This window comes from Sander lucioperca, chromosome 21 (genome assembly GCF_008315115.2).
Source record: "Sander lucioperca isolate FBNREF2018 chromosome 21, SLUC_FBN_1.2, whole genome shotgun sequence".
In the NCBI taxonomy this organism is placed as follows: Eukaryota; Metazoa; Chordata; class Actinopteri; order Perciformes; family Percidae; genus Sander; species Sander lucioperca.
The window spans coordinates 6816607-6837472 of NC_050193.1; the positions used below are offsets into that span (position 1 = coordinate 6816607).

At 38.9% G+C, this 20866-nt stretch overlaps 2 protein-coding genes across 3 annotated transcripts in view; one reads left to right on the forward strand and one right to left on the reverse strand.

Moving 5' to 3' along the window:
• Positions 1–2155: 2155 nt before the first annotated feature.
• Positions 2156–3522, reverse strand: LOC116059473 (protein PET100 homolog, mitochondrial). The gene is made up of 4 exons (XM_031312572.1): positions 3368–3522; positions 3092–3178; positions 2923–2955; positions 2156–2362 (listed from the first exon to the last, which is right to left on the reverse strand). Exons 1-4 carry the CDS (start codon positions 3392–3394, stop codon positions 2273–2275), a joined length of 237 nt encoding a protein of 78 aa, XP_031168432.1. The 5' UTR covers positions 3395–3522; the 3' UTR covers positions 2156–2272.
• A 636-nt stretch (positions 3523–4158) lies between these two features.
• brd4 (bromodomain containing 4) overlaps positions 4159–20866 on the forward strand; it is a 41030-nt gene continuing 24322 nt past the window's right edge. The window contains exon 1 of one of the 2 annotated variants that reach the window (XM_035997090.1): positions 4159–4266. Coding sequence is in view for 1 of the 2 variants with exons in the window: in XM_035997088.1 (XP_035852981.1) it covers positions 17134–17231 (98 nt within the window). In the remaining variant the exon portion in view is untranslated. Of the gene's footprint in view, positions 4267–16599; positions 17232–20866 lie in introns of those variants that run through there. The other variant, XM_035997088.1, reaches the window with a different exon arrangement.

Below are 20866 nucleotides of genomic sequence, written 5' to 3' on the forward strand. Positions count from 1 at the left end.
ATTACTATGTCCTACTGTGTGTAAGGTAGCATTCAGTCCTGTGTGACCTAATCTAAGTCTGGTATAGACCACTTCTTCCCTTCTGTGTAAACTCAGCAAAGTAACCCTTTTCCCGGTCACAATCTTCTGTAATTTATGGTAGTGTCTAGCATTACACTCTGCCTCCCATTCAGTTTGCCATCTTTGCATACTTTCAGACTTAATAATGGATTTGGCTTCACCCTTCCCCAGTGGAACATTAATTCCTATACATTTGTTTTTCAGCATCTTTTTCGCAATTTTATCAGCCTCTTCGTTTCCTGAAAGACCTATGTGAGCTGGAACCCAACAAAACTGAATAGTAATTCCAAGATTCCCTTGATGAGTAACCTGTATCTAGACTATGAATAGCTGCCATGGAATCTGTACAGATTACAGCTCTCAATGGTTTAACCTCTTCAATCCACCTAAGAGCTGTTATTATCCCAGTCATCTCAATAGAGTATACAGATAGAAAATTATTTAACCTATAGCCATCTCTTTTATTAAATTCCGGAATAAATATCCCAATCCCACAATGCCCATTTTGGGGATCTTTCGATCCATCTGTATAAATTTTAACATACCCATAGAATGACGATTTTATATATCCCTGGCAATATGCTGCAAAACTTTGATCATTTGGATACTCTCTCTTTCCTTCCAAAAGTTCACTGTTAATCTCTGGTGATGGAAGAATCCATGGGGAAATAGCACTTAGAACCAGTGGACTAAATTTCTGATCTTTAATTCCATATTGTTCTGCTATACTGTTGATGTTCCACCCAAACCCTTTTGATTTTGTTTGATATTCCCAGCAAACATTAAGAACTGAACTTGCTGGATTATTAATACTTCCCAACAACCTAACCCAGTATGTCAGAGACAATTTAACATACCTCAAACTGAGTGGAGATTCCTCCGATTCTACTAATAAAGCACACGTAGGGGTTGTTTTTATAGCTCCTAAAGCAATTCTTATAGCTTTGAATTGAATCCTCTCAATTTTCCTTAAAGAAGTTTTGCATGCTGAACTACACATCCATAGTCTATGGTAGATCTTATTAAAAAACCATATACTGTATAACATGTTTGGAACAACTAACATAAGTGGGAAATGTCCGTTAAGCTAAATTAATTCTAATTAAATTGATCGGAAATTAAGCCTGTACGATGCTCGGCCGTTTCCAAAGATTCACTGCAACTAACATTAATAGTACTATAATATTCCATATTCACATGCACTTTCAGCATACAGTAGTGGGTGTGTGTGTGTGTGTATATATATATATATATATGGTACAAGCATTAACATAGCCAGGTGTTATGGGGAAAATCACGATCAGTATTTCACTTCATCCCAGAAGTTGAGGTCTTTTCAGTTATTGTAGTACATTTTTGAGACATCTGTACACCTTAATATCCAAACACAATCACATCCAATGGACAAATCAATGCTTCTGTTACAATAGGTGAAATAAAACCAACAATGACTTGTCTTTAATGAAAAACAGCATTAAAATGACATGTTAATAAGTATACATAATCAGTGCGATAGTGTCAATTTCCCCCACCCCATCTACTTTTTTATACCAACACAGTGGATGAAATTAGGCTTTCACAAGAGTGACAAGCAGAAAAACAATTATTTAATGTCTTTGTTTCACACAACTGAAAACACTTAATCACTGGTGCAGCCACTTGCTTTACTTTAACAATGAATGCAGCCAATTACAGATAAATCAGAAAAGAAAACCTGCTGCAGTCTGTAAGTGAACTGTGACTTAGAGAAATTTGAGTTTCCAATAAGGCAACCCAGAACATAAAGCTAAAGCTACCCAGACTTTATAACATAGGCTTAAGGCAGACATTGCTGTCACATGTGCCTCTAATAATATTGATATGGAGTGAATACTTAATGCAAACAGTTACCTTTATTTTTACACTTTGGTATTAAGGTCTCTTTCTGTTATCAATATCAAACATGCCTAATTACATCCACTTTGATGCAATGTTGTAAAACACTAAACATCCAAGGGGGTGAATGCATTTTATAGACACTGCACCTTACAAAATAAATCAGGATGATTACATAAGATCCAACTGGAGATATAACTCAAATAATTATTTTATGACAGTAACTTCTTTCCAACGCGTCACCCTCTTACTCCAGTCCGACCAGTTTATTTTGCCCAAAAAACACCAGATTATCCTCCATCGGTGGTGCTGGGAATTTATGCATTTTTTCAACACATCAATTCTCAGACTCCATAGAAATCTCTTTTAATATTCGCTGCTCCTTACGTACACGCATTCGCTCTTTGAAGTCCTCCAACTCTTTCCTCTGAAAATACATATAACACAATCATCATGTGTGCTGTACAGCAGTAGTTCTGAACTAAATGAATAAATAAGCAGATACCGGTATATAGGTAAAAAAAAACAGCTAAGGAACAATGCAGACAGACAAAATAATCTAACTTCGACAATTATTTGCGGTGTTAATTATTAGCCCAATTCTTAAAAAAATAAAAATAAAAACATCCAACTTGATAAAAAATATGGTCTGATAGTATTATCTGAAACATTCAAATGAAAAAAATGAGCACCACAAGGATGAGCTCTTGTAACCTTCATGTGGTTTTATCATACCATTTATCTGTTGGTTTCAGAATGATACAGCAAGGACAACATAATATGGCCCTTATGGGCAAAAAAGACTGAAAAGCTTTGCACAGTGTGTACTGCAGAGTATGAGGTGCTGGCCAACAAGTTGAATGTATAGACAGAAAAATAAACCACATCAAAATAAATTAAAATTAATTTGTTGAGTGTGCAGTTTTATTTATTTATTTTATGGACAGTATCCACTTTATAAACACGAGCTCTGTGTATTACACTTACATGCAGTCCCTCGTCAGGGGGGAAGATCTCCCTCTGGATACCGTAACAGATGCCATCGTAGCACAGAGAAAGAAACATTTGTTACTACAAGAAGAGCACCAAGCATCACTTGGTGGACTGATAATTATGATAAAAAAAATTAAACAAAAATAAAAAGAGCATGACATACCTTTCTCTTCACTATGTACTCTTCAAAATACTCAGCCTGGTTTGAGATCCAGAACATGGTCACGGGAAAAGACAGATATAGCATCATCTGTTCAAAAAACAAATAGACCAGGCAGTGAGTGATAGTGGAACACTGTTACATCATGGCCACGCTTAGCCTAATAATAATGATAGCGACGTTAGCTAGCTCGAGCCACGAAACCTGGGCCCATTTGTAATTCTTAAAACCAATAAATAATAAATGTCAACGAACGTTTTTAAAACATTTGCTACTTACTCTAAACACCTCTATTTTAACACCCATTTTCACATTGATACCGGGCCCACAACAGTGAAACAAACTCCGACCATCGCCAAAGACCTTCACGCTACTTCCGGGTTTATGGACGGTCCAATCACTTGAAAGCCACGACGCATGCGTTTGGGTTGCCATAAATACATTTTTTTTACCCAGTTGAAAATAGACACACGTTTGGCATTCATTATAGATTTATTGCCCTTTGATAAAATAACATTTGGAGATCTCAAAATCTGACGCTTACTTTTTAGAGCTGACCGTCGGTTTGATTAAAGCATTTTTAACAGTAGTTGTCCACGGAGGGGCACTGCAAACTTAGATTTTGTCCAGATACCATTCTCTATGCGTTTTAGGTAGAACTTTGGTGGATGATCCCCTTCTACTGACCATTAATGGAATAAAATATCAAAAACAACTTACAAGCATATCAGTCTGGTGAGTGGCTTGATCGTAACCGTATCTTTCAAATATAAAATATAAAAATAAATACAGTGGATTTACCAACCTAATTTTTACTGTATCTTCCAACATTTTTGAACTCCGTTTTTTTTTGGTGCATCTGTTTTCACTTGTTTTATTTACTCTCACCTACCTTGGGATAGCTAGAATCTGAACAAAACTTACTTTTGGGAGCATATTTGGGAACAGCATTTTTTAAACTTTCACTTATGTTTTTCCATTGTAGCTTTGTGCCCAAATGTCCTGTCGGCGTTAATAAGTGTTTTGCCAGTTTTTGCCTGGTGCACAGATATTTGCCAGACGTAACACGCTCTTACGTCCTCAGCGAAAGACCAACGCGTGACGTCATCGACAACGAGAGGTGTTCAGGATCCTCGGAGAGAAAGATCCCGCGCGCCCTGGCAACCTGATAAACCCAGGTAAACGCCGTTGATTCAAACATTATTCTGCCAGTCATGTTGTCTCAGGAAACCGAATGAGTAGACGGCAAGAGACACGGTAACAGCAGTGTAAAGACTTGAGAGGTAGCTCTGATGCCCGGCGCCCACTGAGACCGTTCACTTGCACGGCGGCCTGTTCTGGCTAACTAGCTAGCTTGCTAGCTAAAGCTAGTTGGCAGTTGTCTATCAAAAGACACAATAACCGCATCTACATTGTGTGTCTATCTGACATCCCTTGCCTGTCTCACTCACTGCTGGCCACAAATACGCTGCTAATAGCCCGACAAATGCTGCTACAACCACCGTGTTGGGCATCAATTGCTAATTTGCTCGTCGACTGTCTTGTGTTGTGGTAGACGGTGACGCCGTCATGGTGATGATGGCGCACACTCAGACTGAGGCTATTTGATGAGAATGCATTCAAAGGAGTAGATATCACAAAACATAACTGTACAGTTCATTTTCCAAAGCTTACTGTCATGATCTTGGAAACAATATGTATCTTCGTACGCTTTCAGCTCTGCTATACAGTTCTGCTATGCATAGCACTGACGTCCATTACGAAACCCAGGCAATAATCTTTGCCCTGTGGCCTAACGTTAGGATTTTGGCTGCTCGACGATGGTCGCTCGCCAGCAGTCTTTACTTCGCAATGTATATTTTGATTCACCACCAACTGGTAATTATATATATCCCACACAGATGTGTTTGTGTCTGTACTGTTTGTATGACTAATATATGGGGGGGGGGGGTGACTGGTGTGTTCAAACAGATTACTCATGCAGAGGCCCGTTAACGTTACTTAGCGTACTGTCCATGCCTGTTGTTTTCCTTGTAGGAGAAATCCTCAATTTTACAGGCGTGAAACCGCTTTTTTAAATTGTTAATGCTTTAACATCGCTGTGGTAGTTGGAAGCACAATGTATAACAACATAGATCTATCTAATGACTAGCCCACCTGCAGTCGCGCTTGTTTGGATAGGCTTCTTTGCCTAAAGGTGCACACAGATTGAAGCAGTTTAAACCTCTAGGGCTACTGTAGCTAACTTGTTACCTAGCATATACCTTTTATCTACCATTTTCCTTAAACTATATTTTGGCAATCTGTTATGCAGATCCAAGCTATAGGTCAGTTTTGTGATTAGTGTGTTATACAGTGATAAGATATAGAAGATGCAGACAGTGCTACACCATGCCACCAAGTGTGTAAATAAAGAGGACACATTGGGTCAAAGGGCATGCAGTTACCAGGTGAGCAGTAGATCAAACAAACTCAGAAGGCTGAGCTATAAATAGGTACCATTACTGCAAATTAATTTCCCTAGTTGAAATAGATCAAGTTTTTAAAGAGACTGAGTCAAAGTGCTTGCCGATACCAGGTAAGTTTAGGGTTCACAGAGCTGAGCTTTTAATTACATACTGTACCTCAAAATACTAGTATGTAATTATTGTTGGTTTTCCATTTTAAAAAGCCATTAACTACCTACAACATTTCAGGGTGTCTAAAAATTGCCAGCCAGGAAAACGTGCATGTCTGCCACTTAATCTACAGACTTAGATCTGACTTATTTTTGGCTGTAATTTTGGTAATTAATACTTTTATCGCCCCTGTTTTCTCTCCTTTTTTTTTTTTTAATTCCTTTTTTGGTTCTGTTCTCTCTGGTTTAGTTACCATGGTAACACCATCCTTGGCCTAGTTGTGAATGACCTCTAAATGAAAAGGAGTGTGTGGTCAGGGAACAAATGATCGAGCAAACAAAATATATGATCTAGTGTGTGTGAGTGTATGTGCTTCATTTACCACTTTTGAATCATTGGCAGGAGTTCCATTAGGCTTACTAGCACCCTGTTAATGCTGCTACTGCAGAAATGACATTAAAGAGCATTGTATTTTTGTTTTCTCTTCGGCCACATGAAAACGTGCGTCTTTGTCATATTGTGGCATATTTGGAATGCAATAGACAATATTGACTACTTTTTTTTATCGTTTTGTAATTACTAAAAAATTCTATTGCTTTTTCAACTAATACCTACATTTTTTTTAATTTCATTTTTAATACCACAAATGATGGTCCACTTTCAAGGCCCATATTAATTAAGGCTAATGTCATTAGAATCAGCTAATCTCACACCAATCACTGGTTCCTGTTTGCTTGTTTGCCACCCATGTAATTTTCAGAGGCCGATTCACTATTCCATAATATGGCTGACCAAGGACAGTATATTCAGAGGGACTTTAAAAACATAAAAAAAATGCAGGCTCAATATAGTTATCCTATGTTGGTTCAAATAAATGCAGTACTAGATTTTTTGTAGGGCATCTGTATGTGGCATCTGATATTACACATGAATAATAAGCATAGGGATTTCTTTTTTTTGTGGGGGGTTGGCTTTTAATTAAATACCTTGTTGAATTTGTACAGATTTCAACAATAATATTTCAACAATTTGTCTGAGCTTTATTTGGAGAGGACATTGATACAATCCAGTCGTATCCTACATAAATCACAGGGTATTTACGTTGAATATTGCGATAACGATATTACAGATATTAAAGTGTACTCAGTTCTGCAGCTTTCAGGATTCTGCTAAAATACAACAAATTGCTTATTGAATTTATAACAAATGAGAGGAAATAATTTCCAACATTCTTTTATTGAACAAATTGAACATTGAATTAAATATAAAAGGCACCACTAAAAAAAAGAACATTTTAAAGTGCAGTTTTTACTGATATTTTCTTTCAACTAACACAAAATATCTGAGTCTTTCGTGCCTTTTGCGATATGTTAATTGCGGCAGTTGATATGGCGATAGAAAAATCTAATATATTGTGCAGCCCTAATCACAACTCACAAACCTTAGCCAAACACTTTCTCACGTCACAGTGTTCTGTTAACAATATTTGTCTTACATTGGCAATTTAATCAAAATATTACTCGGCTTCAAAAAAAAATGTTCTATACCGAGAAGTAGTTACCCATTTTCGAAGAAATAGGCTATGTTATGGAAAGCATTTATTGCAACTTTTGCAGTTCAAGAGCAGTAATTTCCTGCTCCTATCGTCAAAATTCTTAATAGGTTTCACTCTCGTGTGTCTTTATAACTGATCACAGAGTTGCCATATACTCTCAGTTGCCAGTTTATTAGGTCAAGACCTGACTGCATCTTAACTGCCGCCAAGGACAGCTGTGCCAGGATGTATGGCATAAGACAGCATGTATTTGTGGGTTTAGACATTAATAATTAGTAGTATCTGGAAGTCCCTCAAGTCTGGAACAACAATTGGAAATATCCAACTGGTGTAGGACAAGTAGCCTATACTATTCTTACTAAGTATGACGTAAAATTGAGTATGTTGTGTATTCCAACATTTAGTATGTAGATTTTGTGTACACGAGAAATGCCCGGATGTAGATAAACAAGAATTTCTGAGTAAGAGACGTGAGGTCTTCGCACCAATTACAAAAAAGTTCTGGCAGGCTATCGTGTTATAAGACCGGGGAAGCTCCTTTTAAGATATAGCTCCGTGCTTCGAGTGTACGTAGCGAGTGTGTGGTTGACCACAACACAAGAGTGACGGTGGATGCGCTCAGAGCAGAAAAGAAATTAGCATTTAAGTTGTTACTGCAGATAATAGAGGACCGACTGAATGATCTAGTCTAAAAATATACATTTACGAACTACTGCTCTTAACTGAAACCATTCAATGAGTCACTTGTCATTTGCAAAAATGAACAGTTGTACACTTTGCATTAAAAGCGGGCAGTGGAAGTTAATATGACTTAGGAAATTTATATTTTAAAATATAAATTTAGCCCATGAGAGAGAGGGAGAAACAGTGAAAGAGATATTTACGCATCATATTCTAGCGTTGTAGAAAATTGATCTTCTTGGTAAATTTCCTGAGGAACATTTATCTTCTGCTCACTTTTAAAGCAAAGAGTACAACGGTTAATATGTGCAAATGATTAGTAGCCTAATCCTTGAAAGGTATGATTATGACGGTTTCAATTCAGAGCAGTGGTCAGTAAATGTATATTTCAGTAAACAGTGGTCAGTAAATGTGTGTTTCACGTTATCATACTTCCACAAGAAGCTGCTGCTCACTCTGTATAAAGTAGGAACAATGCGTATTCTCCATTTTAGCATCAGTAAATCTATTATCGACCTTGCGGAAAGCCGTGAACACTCATCTATCTGAAATACTTCAGCCTGGCTCGATCTAGTTGCTCCTGCTCAGCCAGGCTTGCCCTTCGTGAAACGCACAAAGCCAGGCTGCACAGATTAGACTAGGTCAAGCCTCGCTTTATCGGTTATCCTGGATTTATAAATTCTGCTTTTGTGAAACAGCCCCCAGGAGTCAGTTGGAAAAAACTCTTGTCACTAAAGAGGATACAAGAGGGCAAGGAAGCCTGTCTAGAAACAAATCAACGTCAAGTATAAACGCAGCCCACGTAGGTGATGACGAAGGGACAGTAGGTACGTCACGTAAACGTCTTTAGTGTTGTCTCATTAGTGCAATGTGAAAACGACTGGATCAAATAATGTAACAAAAACATGGACATTCGTTCAGGCCTTGGTTCGGACTTTCATTGTGTAAACACCCCTTAGAGTCTTTTCACTGTAAACTACGGCCGAAAACAAGGCTATGAGAGCGGTGAGAGTAAATCAAAAAAGTAAAGTTTGAATGAGCTGAAACTCGCTATAAAGCTACATAAAGCTGAGGGGAGCTGCAGGTTTCGGTGACAATTCTCTGTAGATTAGTCACCACGAGTGACCCATTTCACGTTGTCATTTTGATACATTTATGGTGTTCGATAGAAAAAGTATTAATTGGAGTGCTGTCCAAAGTACCATTTTGTATATTATTATCCACATTAAGGGTCCAGCACCCAGTCCTCAACGTCTTTTTAAGTTTCAAAATTGATACAGATACAAATATTTATTTGCAGTAGTAGCAACTTTAAGGACTATTTAAATACTTTAATATTTCAGAAGATTTACATATTATACAGTGCTATCTGAAACGTTGAATATCCCTCAAGGTTTTGCATGTTTTTTTTTTTTTTTTTTTTTTTTTTTACCTTATGCTGCTCAGATCTAATATTAAGGTTGTATCTGCAAGTTTTGAAAATGTTTTTCAATTTTCATTTAAAAATTCCACTAATTCTGCTTTTAAGCCTGGGAAATCCCAAAACAAGTCTCCGTCGAAGCTCAGTGAATTAGTACAGTATGCACTACCATAAAGCTGGAGGACTTATAAGAGACTGGTTAAAATGGAAGAAGCAGAGATATCCTGAATTTTAGTCTCTAGCATGGGTCAAGCTTTTTTTTAGTAGTCCCCCCTGCCTCTTAAATACACACTTCTTTCAAACACAGACTTTCTGTTTAAAAATGTTAAGCTCCCTCCTGAGCCACAAAAAATAGGATACAACTGATTTCACTGGCTGAATAGTACTCCCCAAAACTGTACTTCATGTGTAAAATTGGCCGAGTGCCCCTTTAATTTGGCATCACATATTCCTTCATCCTGGATCTAGTAATAAGACTGACTGTAGCATCAGTCTAGACAATATACTATGTAAGTCTTTACGACACGTTTCACTAGCGAAGAGAGATTTCCAGGTTGTTGAATGAGATTGTTTTGGTTGATTCAATTAGTTTTTAAATGACTAAAAGGCTTTATTATTTTTTCTTTCACCACCCTTTTTCTTTCTATTGTTTTTCCCAACACATAACTAAATAAAAGTGCATGCTACACCATGTCAAGTTGGCAAATTGCCTGTTCCTTGTTTTCTCCACTTTGGGTCCCTGTAGATTTCAGCTTCTCTGGTGCTCTGGGGTCTCATTTAAAAAAACTGTGCGTAGGATCTTTACTAAAAGTGTACGTACGTAAAAAGAATTCAGATTTATAAAACCGTGCATACGCACATCTGTAAGCAATGTTTATAAATCACAGATTACCTACAATTGTGCGTACGTGAATCACCCTCTTATCCCGCCCTGTACACGCCCATTTTTAACCATAAATAGTCAATGCAAAGCACCTCATGAATGCTGATCAATATGTTAATTACCCTGGCAGTTGTTCTTTCGTTATGCCAAATCATGACGACTGGCGGGGAAAAAGATAAAAAAAACTTCTCATGCTTGGGGATTGCTGTAAATTGATTTATAATTTCAGCCTGTTTCCGCACAGTGTATGGAAACCCGATCTATAGACTACCAATATTAAAAATACTGTCCAAAACGGCAGGCATTACGGCACTCGGGGACAGCTTCGATATACCAGACCTTTATGATAAGATTTAACAGAACTATATATTATATCCAAACAAGCCTCAGTGATAAAGTTGAAGATTATATATAATATGTGTTAGGGCTGTCAGCATTAACACGTTAATCGTGATGCGATTAAGGGCCGAGCATAACGCGTTCATTCTTTTTAATCGCATGCCGCCATTTATTAATTTATTTTCACTTCACTCAGTTTTGCGTCGTGCCTAATGGGCTACTATTTTGACCCTTTGCCATACTTCCTCGTAACAACACATCCTGCTGCTGCAGGCTGCAGGCATGATGGAGAAAGACAGCAGCAACGAAATTCTGAATGGCGCGTTTTATTTTCCAAAACTCCCGGACGGGTCGAAAGCCATATGCACATTGTGTAAAGCCGAATTAAAATATCACCGAAGCATGTCATGCTTGAGCTACCACCTACGAGCTAAGCATAGAAGTACAGTTAACGTGACTCAGGTTGATGCTAGCAGGCTCGGGCAAAGCAATATTTTGGAGAGTGCTACTTGCCGACCTGCGGATGAAACCAAAATCAACTAGTGGTATCCCCAACCCCGAGATACAATTTGAAGACGAAAGTCTAATAGGCAAACACACTTTTCTTCATGCAGATTTTGTCACGGACAGTATTAAAGTTTGGACCGATAACGAGGACATTAAGTGTAACGTTTGCGCGAGAGCTTAACAGCTGTATTTCTAGGCTTTGACATTTGATGATATATGCACAGTATTAAAGACAGATATTTAGTTATTTGCACATTTTATTTTGCAGTTATCTAATGCTAGGGTATTTGATGCTATCCTGTATTCCGTGAAGTCGGGCAATCTCCTCCTCCTGCGCTTCGTGGCGGACAATGTGACGGTGAGACAGCGCCGATTAAATATTAAGAACATATTTTTATTTAAGATTTGAGTTGGATTTTGCAAGGTGTTTATGGAACAATTATCACTCAGCACAAGCGCAAATAACACTGCTGGATTTAATCTTCATGATAAAACGTGGATGATATGGAGTGATGTGTGGGAGGCATCAATACTTGAAAATATTACGAGTAACAGTTATTCCCGCATGTACTTTCTGCAGTCTGACTTCAGTTCACCACCTCACCATCTGCGTCACCAATTCCCATTGTCTCCAAAATGTGCGTACGCATGGGTCAGAGTTTGCGTGGAGGACCGCACATTCTCCCATCAAGTTTGTTTTTTATAAATCACAACCTTTGAGTGGGAAGTGGCGTACGCACATTTTCAGCCCTGTTTTGTGCGTACGCCACGTTTACAAATGAGACCCCTGATGATTAATGGAAGCGCCTCAGACTTTCTCGCAGAGTCTCATATCTGTGTGCACTGCTGCCTCTCCATCTGACCCAACCCCCAGTCTTAATGCAACCCTCTCCTTCGCTTTCCCCCCTCCTCTCGCTGTCATCCCTCCCTCCTTCCCTGTGTCTGAATACGATCTCCCCCCACTATTCAAGTGACAGGGCCATCGGTTTGGCCTCCTCTGAATTGCTGTAGGTTGGAGCTTTGTCACTTTGGCAGCTGCTTTATTGTCTTTGGGAATGGTGCATATGGCACGTGGACAGGGAAGTGGGTCTGTGAGGACACCGTCAGTGTCTTGCTGCAGCACAGATGAGCTACTGCTTGTTTAATTTGGGAAACACCAACATTGTGCATTGCACTCACCAGTCACCTGAGTATACATTGTACTGGGTTGCTCTTTACTCTCCTCATCTCTTGGGGTTCTGACTAATTTTGAAAATGAGTGGGTGTGTGTGCCTGTTTGCATACACAGGAGATTGATTGAGAGGGCAGTGGCCAACTTGCCTCTGGTAGTGTATGTTAATAGTGGGTAAATAGTAGGGGTGGAATGGTTCACAAAATCCACGGTTTTTGGTTCAGTTCGGTACGTTTTTGGTACAGGGAGGGGGGCATTGCCAATTTTCAACATGCTTTTTTTCAATTACATATGCTTTGATATTGTAAGACTTGAGTGAAAATTGATCATAAACATGCTCAAATTCCCACTCCAGTAAAGAATGGGCCATATTATGATTTTAGATTCTTGTATTGAATAATGTGTGATAATGATATGAATAGGTGTGAGTTTTGAGTTGGTGTTGTATTTGAAGAATGATGGGAAATAGAAGACCATATCAAAAGTCTTTATTTTGTTTTGTACATATTTTCATATGTAGACACTCAGTGAAACAGACTCCACAGTTGCTCTTTGACTGCACTGGTGGAGCTGTCCTATTCGTCTTGTCTGTGTATTTATTTTTGTCATATGTGTTGTGAAATGATGCGTATAATTGTGTGTGTTTAGTCTTTGTCTTATGATGTCCTATTTAGAATGTAATGTGTATGATGGACATTCATTATTGCATTGACCGATTGTAAAGATGGTTGTAAAGACCTCAGGAAGAATAGCTGCTGCAATGCAGGAGCTAATGAGGATCGTAAATGAACAAGCGTCGGCCTCGTCACACTCGTCGACTCCGTCTGCCTTTTTGTCGTGTTAAATCAGCGTTGGCGATGTTGTTGAGAGGGATCATTCTGAAATGGCTGTTCAGCTCAAGCGATTTATTTTTGATAGTGCTGCAAACGATTAAAATATTTAATCGCGATTAATCACATTGTCATAGTTTACTCGCAATTAATTGCACATTTTTCTCTATTCTAAATGTCCCTTGATTTATTTTTGTCCCATTATTTTTTTTTTCTCATTTTAATGCTCTTATCAACATGATACAATACTTTTAAAACGGTGCCTGAACCGAAAGATTTATATATATTTAAAAACGAGCACCTTGTTCAATTGTATTTGTTTGTTCTGTATGTTCAAAAATATAAAACAATAGCAATGCCACACTTGGCCTTCTCCATCGCCACTAGTTCCTTGACATCTGCCTGGTGTGTCAGGTAGGTTTGATGATTGGTGCTGAGTAAACAGGGTCACTGTAGGGCTGGATGATTAATCGAAAAATAATCGTAACCGAAATTCAGAGCCTATAACCGACGTAATTTTACCAAGTCGGTTATTTCGGTCTTTTAATCCTATTAATATTTCCGCGGCCACCCACTGTGTGTTAATGTACTTTCCCCTTAAAACATATTACGGCCGCTGCGTGTGTAGTCACGTGACTCCGCCCCGTCCAGTCTGCGACCATAGGTGCTTTCCGATCGGATAGTACTTGTACTTTTTAGAGGAAAAGTACACTTCTAAGCAGTTCTAAGAACTACTCTCCCCCAAAATCTTTTTTCCCGTTTGCATTCCCACTGGCCAAGTGGCCATAGGGACTGGTAGGAGGGGTAAGGGAGCGACGCAAGCACGGCAACGGTCTTTATAGCATCGTCACTAGACCTTAGCGCCACATACAACAACAACAAATGCTGCTAATACTTGTGCACTTTTCCTATATTAAATGCACGTCCATTCTCGTAGTAATTCACGTAATGTTTTGCTCAACACAGACGGGGCTTTATTATACTCGGAACAGACCCCGTGTGTGTGTGTGTGTGTGTGTGTGTGTGTGTGTGTGTCGGCCGGCGAGCCACAGGACACGCTTGTGGAGTTTAATTCCGAAAAGACAGTTAACCACAGGATCCCGTTAATCTTATGAAGGACATTTATTATTTATTTTCTACATTTTTAGGAAACTTTTTTTTTTTTTTTTTACATTAAAACTTAAATTACTTTTTTATAAGACGTTTTTATTTCATTGTAAAATCTACTGTTGTAGATTTCAGTTCAGTTGTTTGAAATATTTAATAAATAAGCATTAATTGCTATCTGTGTGTTGTTTCCTTATTTTAGAATCACAAAGATAGGATTATGCACTCTTTCATTAGAAAAAATAACCGTGAACATATTTACAGTATAAGAAAAGAAAAAAAAATTAAAAGTAATCGAGCTAACATGTTCGATTAATCGTGATTATGATTTTAGCCAAAATCGTCCAGCCCTAGGTCACTGTATGTCACATCTGTCCCTTGAGAGTGCATCTTGAGTTGGGATTTCTGACTGGCACTTATGCATATCCGACCTACTACATCACAGAGTGAGATTCCTGTTCCTTTTGGCCTTTTTGTAGGCATTAGGCATGTATTATGAGGAGGCAGCATTTACTATCACTTCTGTAGTAATTATGGGAAAAAAGTGGTTACTGGTTAGTTATTATTGTCATATCTCTTGATTAGATCTGACTTGAAAAAAGAGTTCTGTACTTCCTGCCATGCAGTGTGGTCACCGTGCTGTCATTACTGGAGGCTGCTCTGCCACAGGAAGGCACAGTGGGTGGTCCCACACTTTTGCACTCTTTTTGTGACATTTGATCACTTCATTTTCCGTTCATGTCCCCACCTTGACCCTTAAGGCTGTTTTATGCTTCTGCGTAAAATCTACGCCGTTGCTACGCACGTAGGTACGTGAAGACACAAACCGACGCCGGATCATACGCCGTAGCCTGACGTGCACCTCTCGAAAAATGGAACTACACCTCGCAGCGACGCATGTTGCTCGGCCGTGGCTTGGTAGCGTTGCATTTCCCCCTACTCATTTCCTGATTCTCCTTTTCCATAAACAACATGAAATCAAGGAGAGTGCTAACTTTTCCTGCTAAAGATGTCCCATCTTGGTCAGGAAGAACAGGGGAGACACTTTGTTTCTTTCACTATGATTCTAGAGTCGGTACTCGCTCCGAAGCTAATCGCCGTCACTCTCACTTCTCCCTCGCTCTACTACACACTCCCCACACACTAGAGCTGGGCAATATATCAATATTATATCGATATCGTGATATGAGACTAGATATCGTCTTAGATTTTGGATATCGTAATATGGCATAAGTGTCGTCTTTTCCAGGTTTTAAAGTCTGCATTACAGTATTGTAATTGCAATTATGTCATTTTCTGAACTTACCAGACTGTTGTATCTGTTCTATTGTTTGCCTTACCCACTTAGTCATTATATCCACATTACTGGTAATTATTTATAAAAAAATCTCATTGTGTAAATATTTTGCGAAAGCACCATTAGACAACACTACAATATCGTTGCGGTATCGATATCGAGGTCTTTGGTCAAAAATATCATGATATTTGATTTTCTTCATATCGCCCAGCCCTACCACACACACACACATGCCGGCTCGATGCACACACCAGCGCACAACAAACATCAGGCCACTTACGTAGGCTACGGCGAAAGCTCTGCGTGGAGCCTCCGCAGAAGCATAAAACAGCCTTTATGCTGCCCTATGTTATGTCCTGAATTCAGATTATTCACAGGAGTTTAATTGGAGTCTTGAGCTGTACGTGTGCAGCCTCTGCTGTCATGCAAGTTGTTGGTAGCATAGTGCACATACTAACATACTATCTTAATTTATAGCACTTCTATATGGTTTTGTGGTTATGAGGTACAAAATTGCTTGCTTTAGGTTCCAAGTGGCCACGTGAAACACACTTCTGTCATTTTTTTTTCTAAACTGGGCACATTTGTGTATGAATTTGTTTGATAGCAGTGCTGCAATAATGACAGATTTCCCAAAAGTTTTGACCTTGTTTTGGTAACCTTGGTCAAGGTCTCTGCTTGAATTAAATGTGGTGTTTCTGGGACTGCAGAGTTTGTATTATTGATGTGGCCCAATATCAGGTGTTTTCTCCTCAACAGTTTCCCCCCAAAAAACATATACTCTTTTGCATTGGAGTAGTCCAGCCAAAATATGAACGGGAGTATGTATATGCGGAGAGGCTGGATATGAGGGAGCCCTTAAATTGGTGGGGGAGGCATATACAAGATCAAGAGAGTGAGTGGGGGTGGGGCAAGATGAAATGGACAGAGGAATAGACAGGAAGGGGGTGGGGTGTTAAAGGTGTAAGAGTGTGAGAAAGGAGAGGAAGGACCTCAAGCTATTGATGGGGAGGGAGGGGAGGAATGAGCAAGCGCATAGGAGAGAGGGAGGGAGGGAGGGTGTGTGGGCTGAGGCTCTGCTGAATGAGGAAGCAGCAGAGCCATTTTTACTGTTGAGTAACTGCATGCTGGTCTGCGTGTACTGGAGAGGGTGAGAGAGCGAGCTAGAGGAATAAAGTGCTCCTCCTGGATCTTATCGGAGCCCTCTCTCGCCTTCCCCTCTACTTCTTGGTTTCGGCTTGTGTCCATTTAAGTTGGGGAGGCCCTGGAGAGGACACACAATGGAGCGAAGAGCCTGTGGCAACTGGGCCGTTGTACTATTGAGAGGGGGATGGGGTAGAGAGAGGACCGGTTCACACAGCTAACACAGCCTGCCGGCTGTAGGCTTCAACAGCCTTTCCTCCCCGCCTGGACCCACTGTTTCCAGGCTGGGGCCTTTTTTGTGGAACAGCCACCCTCAAACAACGCTTGGACTACACTAAGGATTAATCACCGTGTTTTGTGGGATTTTGGGATACATACTGGAGCCTGAAGAATAATACCTCCTGTGTTTTGGATAAGAGAAACGAAAAAACAAACTTCTGTGTAGTCCTTCTTGTCCGTTTTTGGTTTCTCTTTCAGTTTAGTGGAGTTCATAAATGGATTACAAGATGCATGCCAAGTCAAACGATTTGCTGGATTTTCAAAAACTGGATGCCCTTCTGGAAAAAATTGCACATTCAGTCTCTGTGAAAAGGTAATGTTATTTGGTGAGGTAGACACCCCTACAAACTTCATTTAACAGAGTCACTGAAGTCTTTACAGATCATACATATACAAAATATTATCAATTGAAAGACATTAAATTAATGTCTAATGTAAGTTAAAAATAGAGGTTAGATTAAAGACAGCCTTGAGTAATGGTTCTTGAGACTATCATGTGGTTAGCACTGTCTCTAGTTTCACATGGCACAGCACAACAATTCAGTTTAGATTTATTGAGTTCAGAATAGTTTTGTTTTGTTCCAAATTTTAGCCAGAAGCCGTGAACCTACCTCCTGGTGAGAGAGGGGGGTGTGGGGGAAGGAGGGGGTGGGGGGGTCTACAGAGGAAGAAGGGGGTTGTGTGTGTAGCAGTTGTAGAAATGTCTCCCGATTCCCGGTAGGGTTTGGCTTGCTCATCTTAACCAGCTGGAAGTTTAACCTGAAAGCTGGTATGATTCTTGTCTTTTCCTGTTTATGATGTGCCTGACTCATGGTTAGTCTATTTGAGTCACTTGTGCTCATGCACTGAATCATACAGTAAATGGTTGTAATCAATACGAGGGGAACTTATTTAAGTTTGCGACCTTGTGATAAATAATTGGAAACAATAATTCTTGTTAGATGTGGTAATTTCTTGTTTAAATGCCCATAAAAAAATATAAAAATTGTCCAGGTTTTTCTGTGTTGAACTGGCGTTAGTCTATAAACACACTAAAGTTGCACAGGGCATGGGTGGTTGGTAAGCATCCAAAAGTAGGATTTGGAACCATCAACGATAAACAAAAAAACAGTAGACTTGCCAAGAAGTGAAGTGTTACCATAGAAACCTTGGCAACATTCGTTTTTCTTTAAGCCAAGTTTCAGAGGTACTCAAAAAAGGTAGCAACAGACACAAGGTCAACAAAGATAGAATAGTTAACCCTGTTAAATAATGTTCCTTGGAATATTATTGGTGTATAATTCATTTGGCAGTACTCTGCCCCACACTGTACAATTTTGAGAAATTGGGAGCTTATTATTGTGCTGTATGTACTAGGACTGGGGAGGGGGGACGATACAGCATAGTATCGCAATACTTTCCTTGGCAATACTGTATCGAGACACGTATGGAAAGTATTGATCATTAATTATATAAACTGCACATGAGAATTTAACTTTTTGGTACTAGAATAAAAAAATTGATTGCTTTTTCAGTAGACTACACTAGATGTTGCAGTTGAGTTTTTCTTTCAGGTGAAGTCAGCAGGGGTGATGAGTTGACAAAGTATTCCTTTCGGTACATAATTTGGGGGAGCGGGGGCTCTGGTGATTCCCACCTCTAGTATGTACATCACCTTAATACTGTACTATGTACAGTTGTGCAGGGTGTTTTCCATAACACTTTTTTGTGCGTCTGAGGATTTTTTTAGATTGAATTATGTGATACATACAACCGCTGTATACTACTAACCCTGTATGGATATGATATGATTGCTATCATTGTTGTATGGCCTGGCTCAGGTTAAACCCTTTGTAAAATAGAGGTGTTGAAATTAATCAAATATTCGATGCATCGAATCGTGGACATGGACAATGCTGCATCGATAATCGGCCGAGCCATAATCGATTATTGCTGTTTACAATTTAATGTATGCCTAATAACCTTTCTGTTTACATATTCTGTTATGTTTTGCACATTCAGGAAGTGCCATGTGCTCATTGCTGTAGTTTTATATATCCAATTTATTTAGTATTAGAGCACTGCAGAATGTTTTGTTTTTGAAGCTCGAAAAGCTACGAATTAAATATCCTATATGGCTTTAACAGAAAAATGTATTTGATGCATCGAGATATCGAATCGCTGGCATGATAATTGTAATTGAATCAGGAGATCATTGAAGATTCACACCTCTATTGTAAAACATGAACAAATGCATACAGAGAATGAATGCCATAGAACTTTCTTTTTGTATCTAGTTTGACAGGCAGTCAAATCGGTAAAAGAACATAAACTACTTAAAAGTATATATGTTTCAGTGCTAAATTACGTGGTATCGGATCGTGCATAGACTCCATACTTGCTGATACCGTTGCCAGCATTTTAGGCAGTATCGGAAGCATTTCCGATAGTTGGAAGGCTAATAGTAGATGTCAGTAGATGCATAATTGATTCAGACACATAAATGATGAATAATAATAATTAAAAGCCTATCAAATATATGCATGCATTGCCTTCATTAAAGCTTTATTGAAACTGTTACTTTAGCAGCACAAGTAAATTAAATATTTGAATTAGTTATGCACTGATTGTGAAATTCTGGGCCAATGTTTAAAATAACAATTTGGCCAATACTGATACCGATGTTTAGTTTTTTTTCCTTTTGTGACAGAGAAACGAAGAAATCTTCATTATAAAAAATAGGTTAATTGAACTGTTTCAAAGTGATTATCCTTTCATTACACTATCTGTCAATGAGCACAAATTCTATCATACAAATTTAAAAAGCAACCTTTAACATATCCTTCTTTCTAGAGCTGGGGGTAAACGATTATTTATTAAACGATTAATCGGGCGATTATTTTATCGATTAGTCGACTAATCTAACGACTAATTGGACGATTAATATAACGATTATTTTTCTGTTGCTCGATTAATAAAAACCATAATGTATCTCAAATAAATACCAAAAGATTCTTAATAATATATTTTATTAAACAATTTTGCACAGCAAAAAATCTTCTGCTTTACACAAAATAAAATAATTATTTTACTGTTATACAAAATGAAAGGCCAGCCTGTTTACTCTTTTACAGTACCAACATAACTCTCTTGTTCAAAAAAATCAAGTTGTAGTGCAAAAAAGAAAAACACTGTGCAGTGCACAGTACAGACATTCCTTGGATTGTTTAACACAACATAACAGTCCCAACATAAAACCTGATGCATAATCAAACTGACTCTCTTAACTGCTATTCTGTAGGTTTACATGCTAATGCAGCTGTGCACTTTGGTGGTGCTAGGCTAACCAACGCATCTTAGCTCTCTGTGCAGTTTGTTTGTGCTAGGTTAGTAGCTAACGTTCACGTTAGCTAACGTTAGCTACTATAGATAGCTGTGTTCTGCAGCTGTAAGCTAGCTACCATTCAAGCCAACATTAGATGATAACTAACGTTAGCTAAACACAGCTGCCTAGGCGCCAGTAGCTAGCTAACGTTAACGTTAGCTACTAACCTAGCACGAACAAACTGCACGGAGAGCTAAGATAGTTAGCTAGCACCACCTAAGTGCGCAGGCTACACAACACACTACACAAACATGAAATTAATTTAGCTAACGTTAGTACTTGGGACTATATTTTAAGTATTCCCATACCCTCGATGATTAAGGGCGAGCTGTTTTTTTAGGACTTCTTCTTTTCATGGGGCTTTTTGCAGGGCTTTATTGGGAATTCTGTGAGGAGGTTGCTGTTTCCTGCAATGTTTTGGTCTCCCACATATGTGTGTGGCGAAGCGTCGACGCAAAAATACGACGTCGACGTAATTTTGACGTCGATGCGTCGACGTCATCGACGCGTCGCTGCAGGCCTACTTCTTTCACATGAAAAATAACTGCTTCAAAAGCCCTTTTAGCCTGTTATACAACTAACGT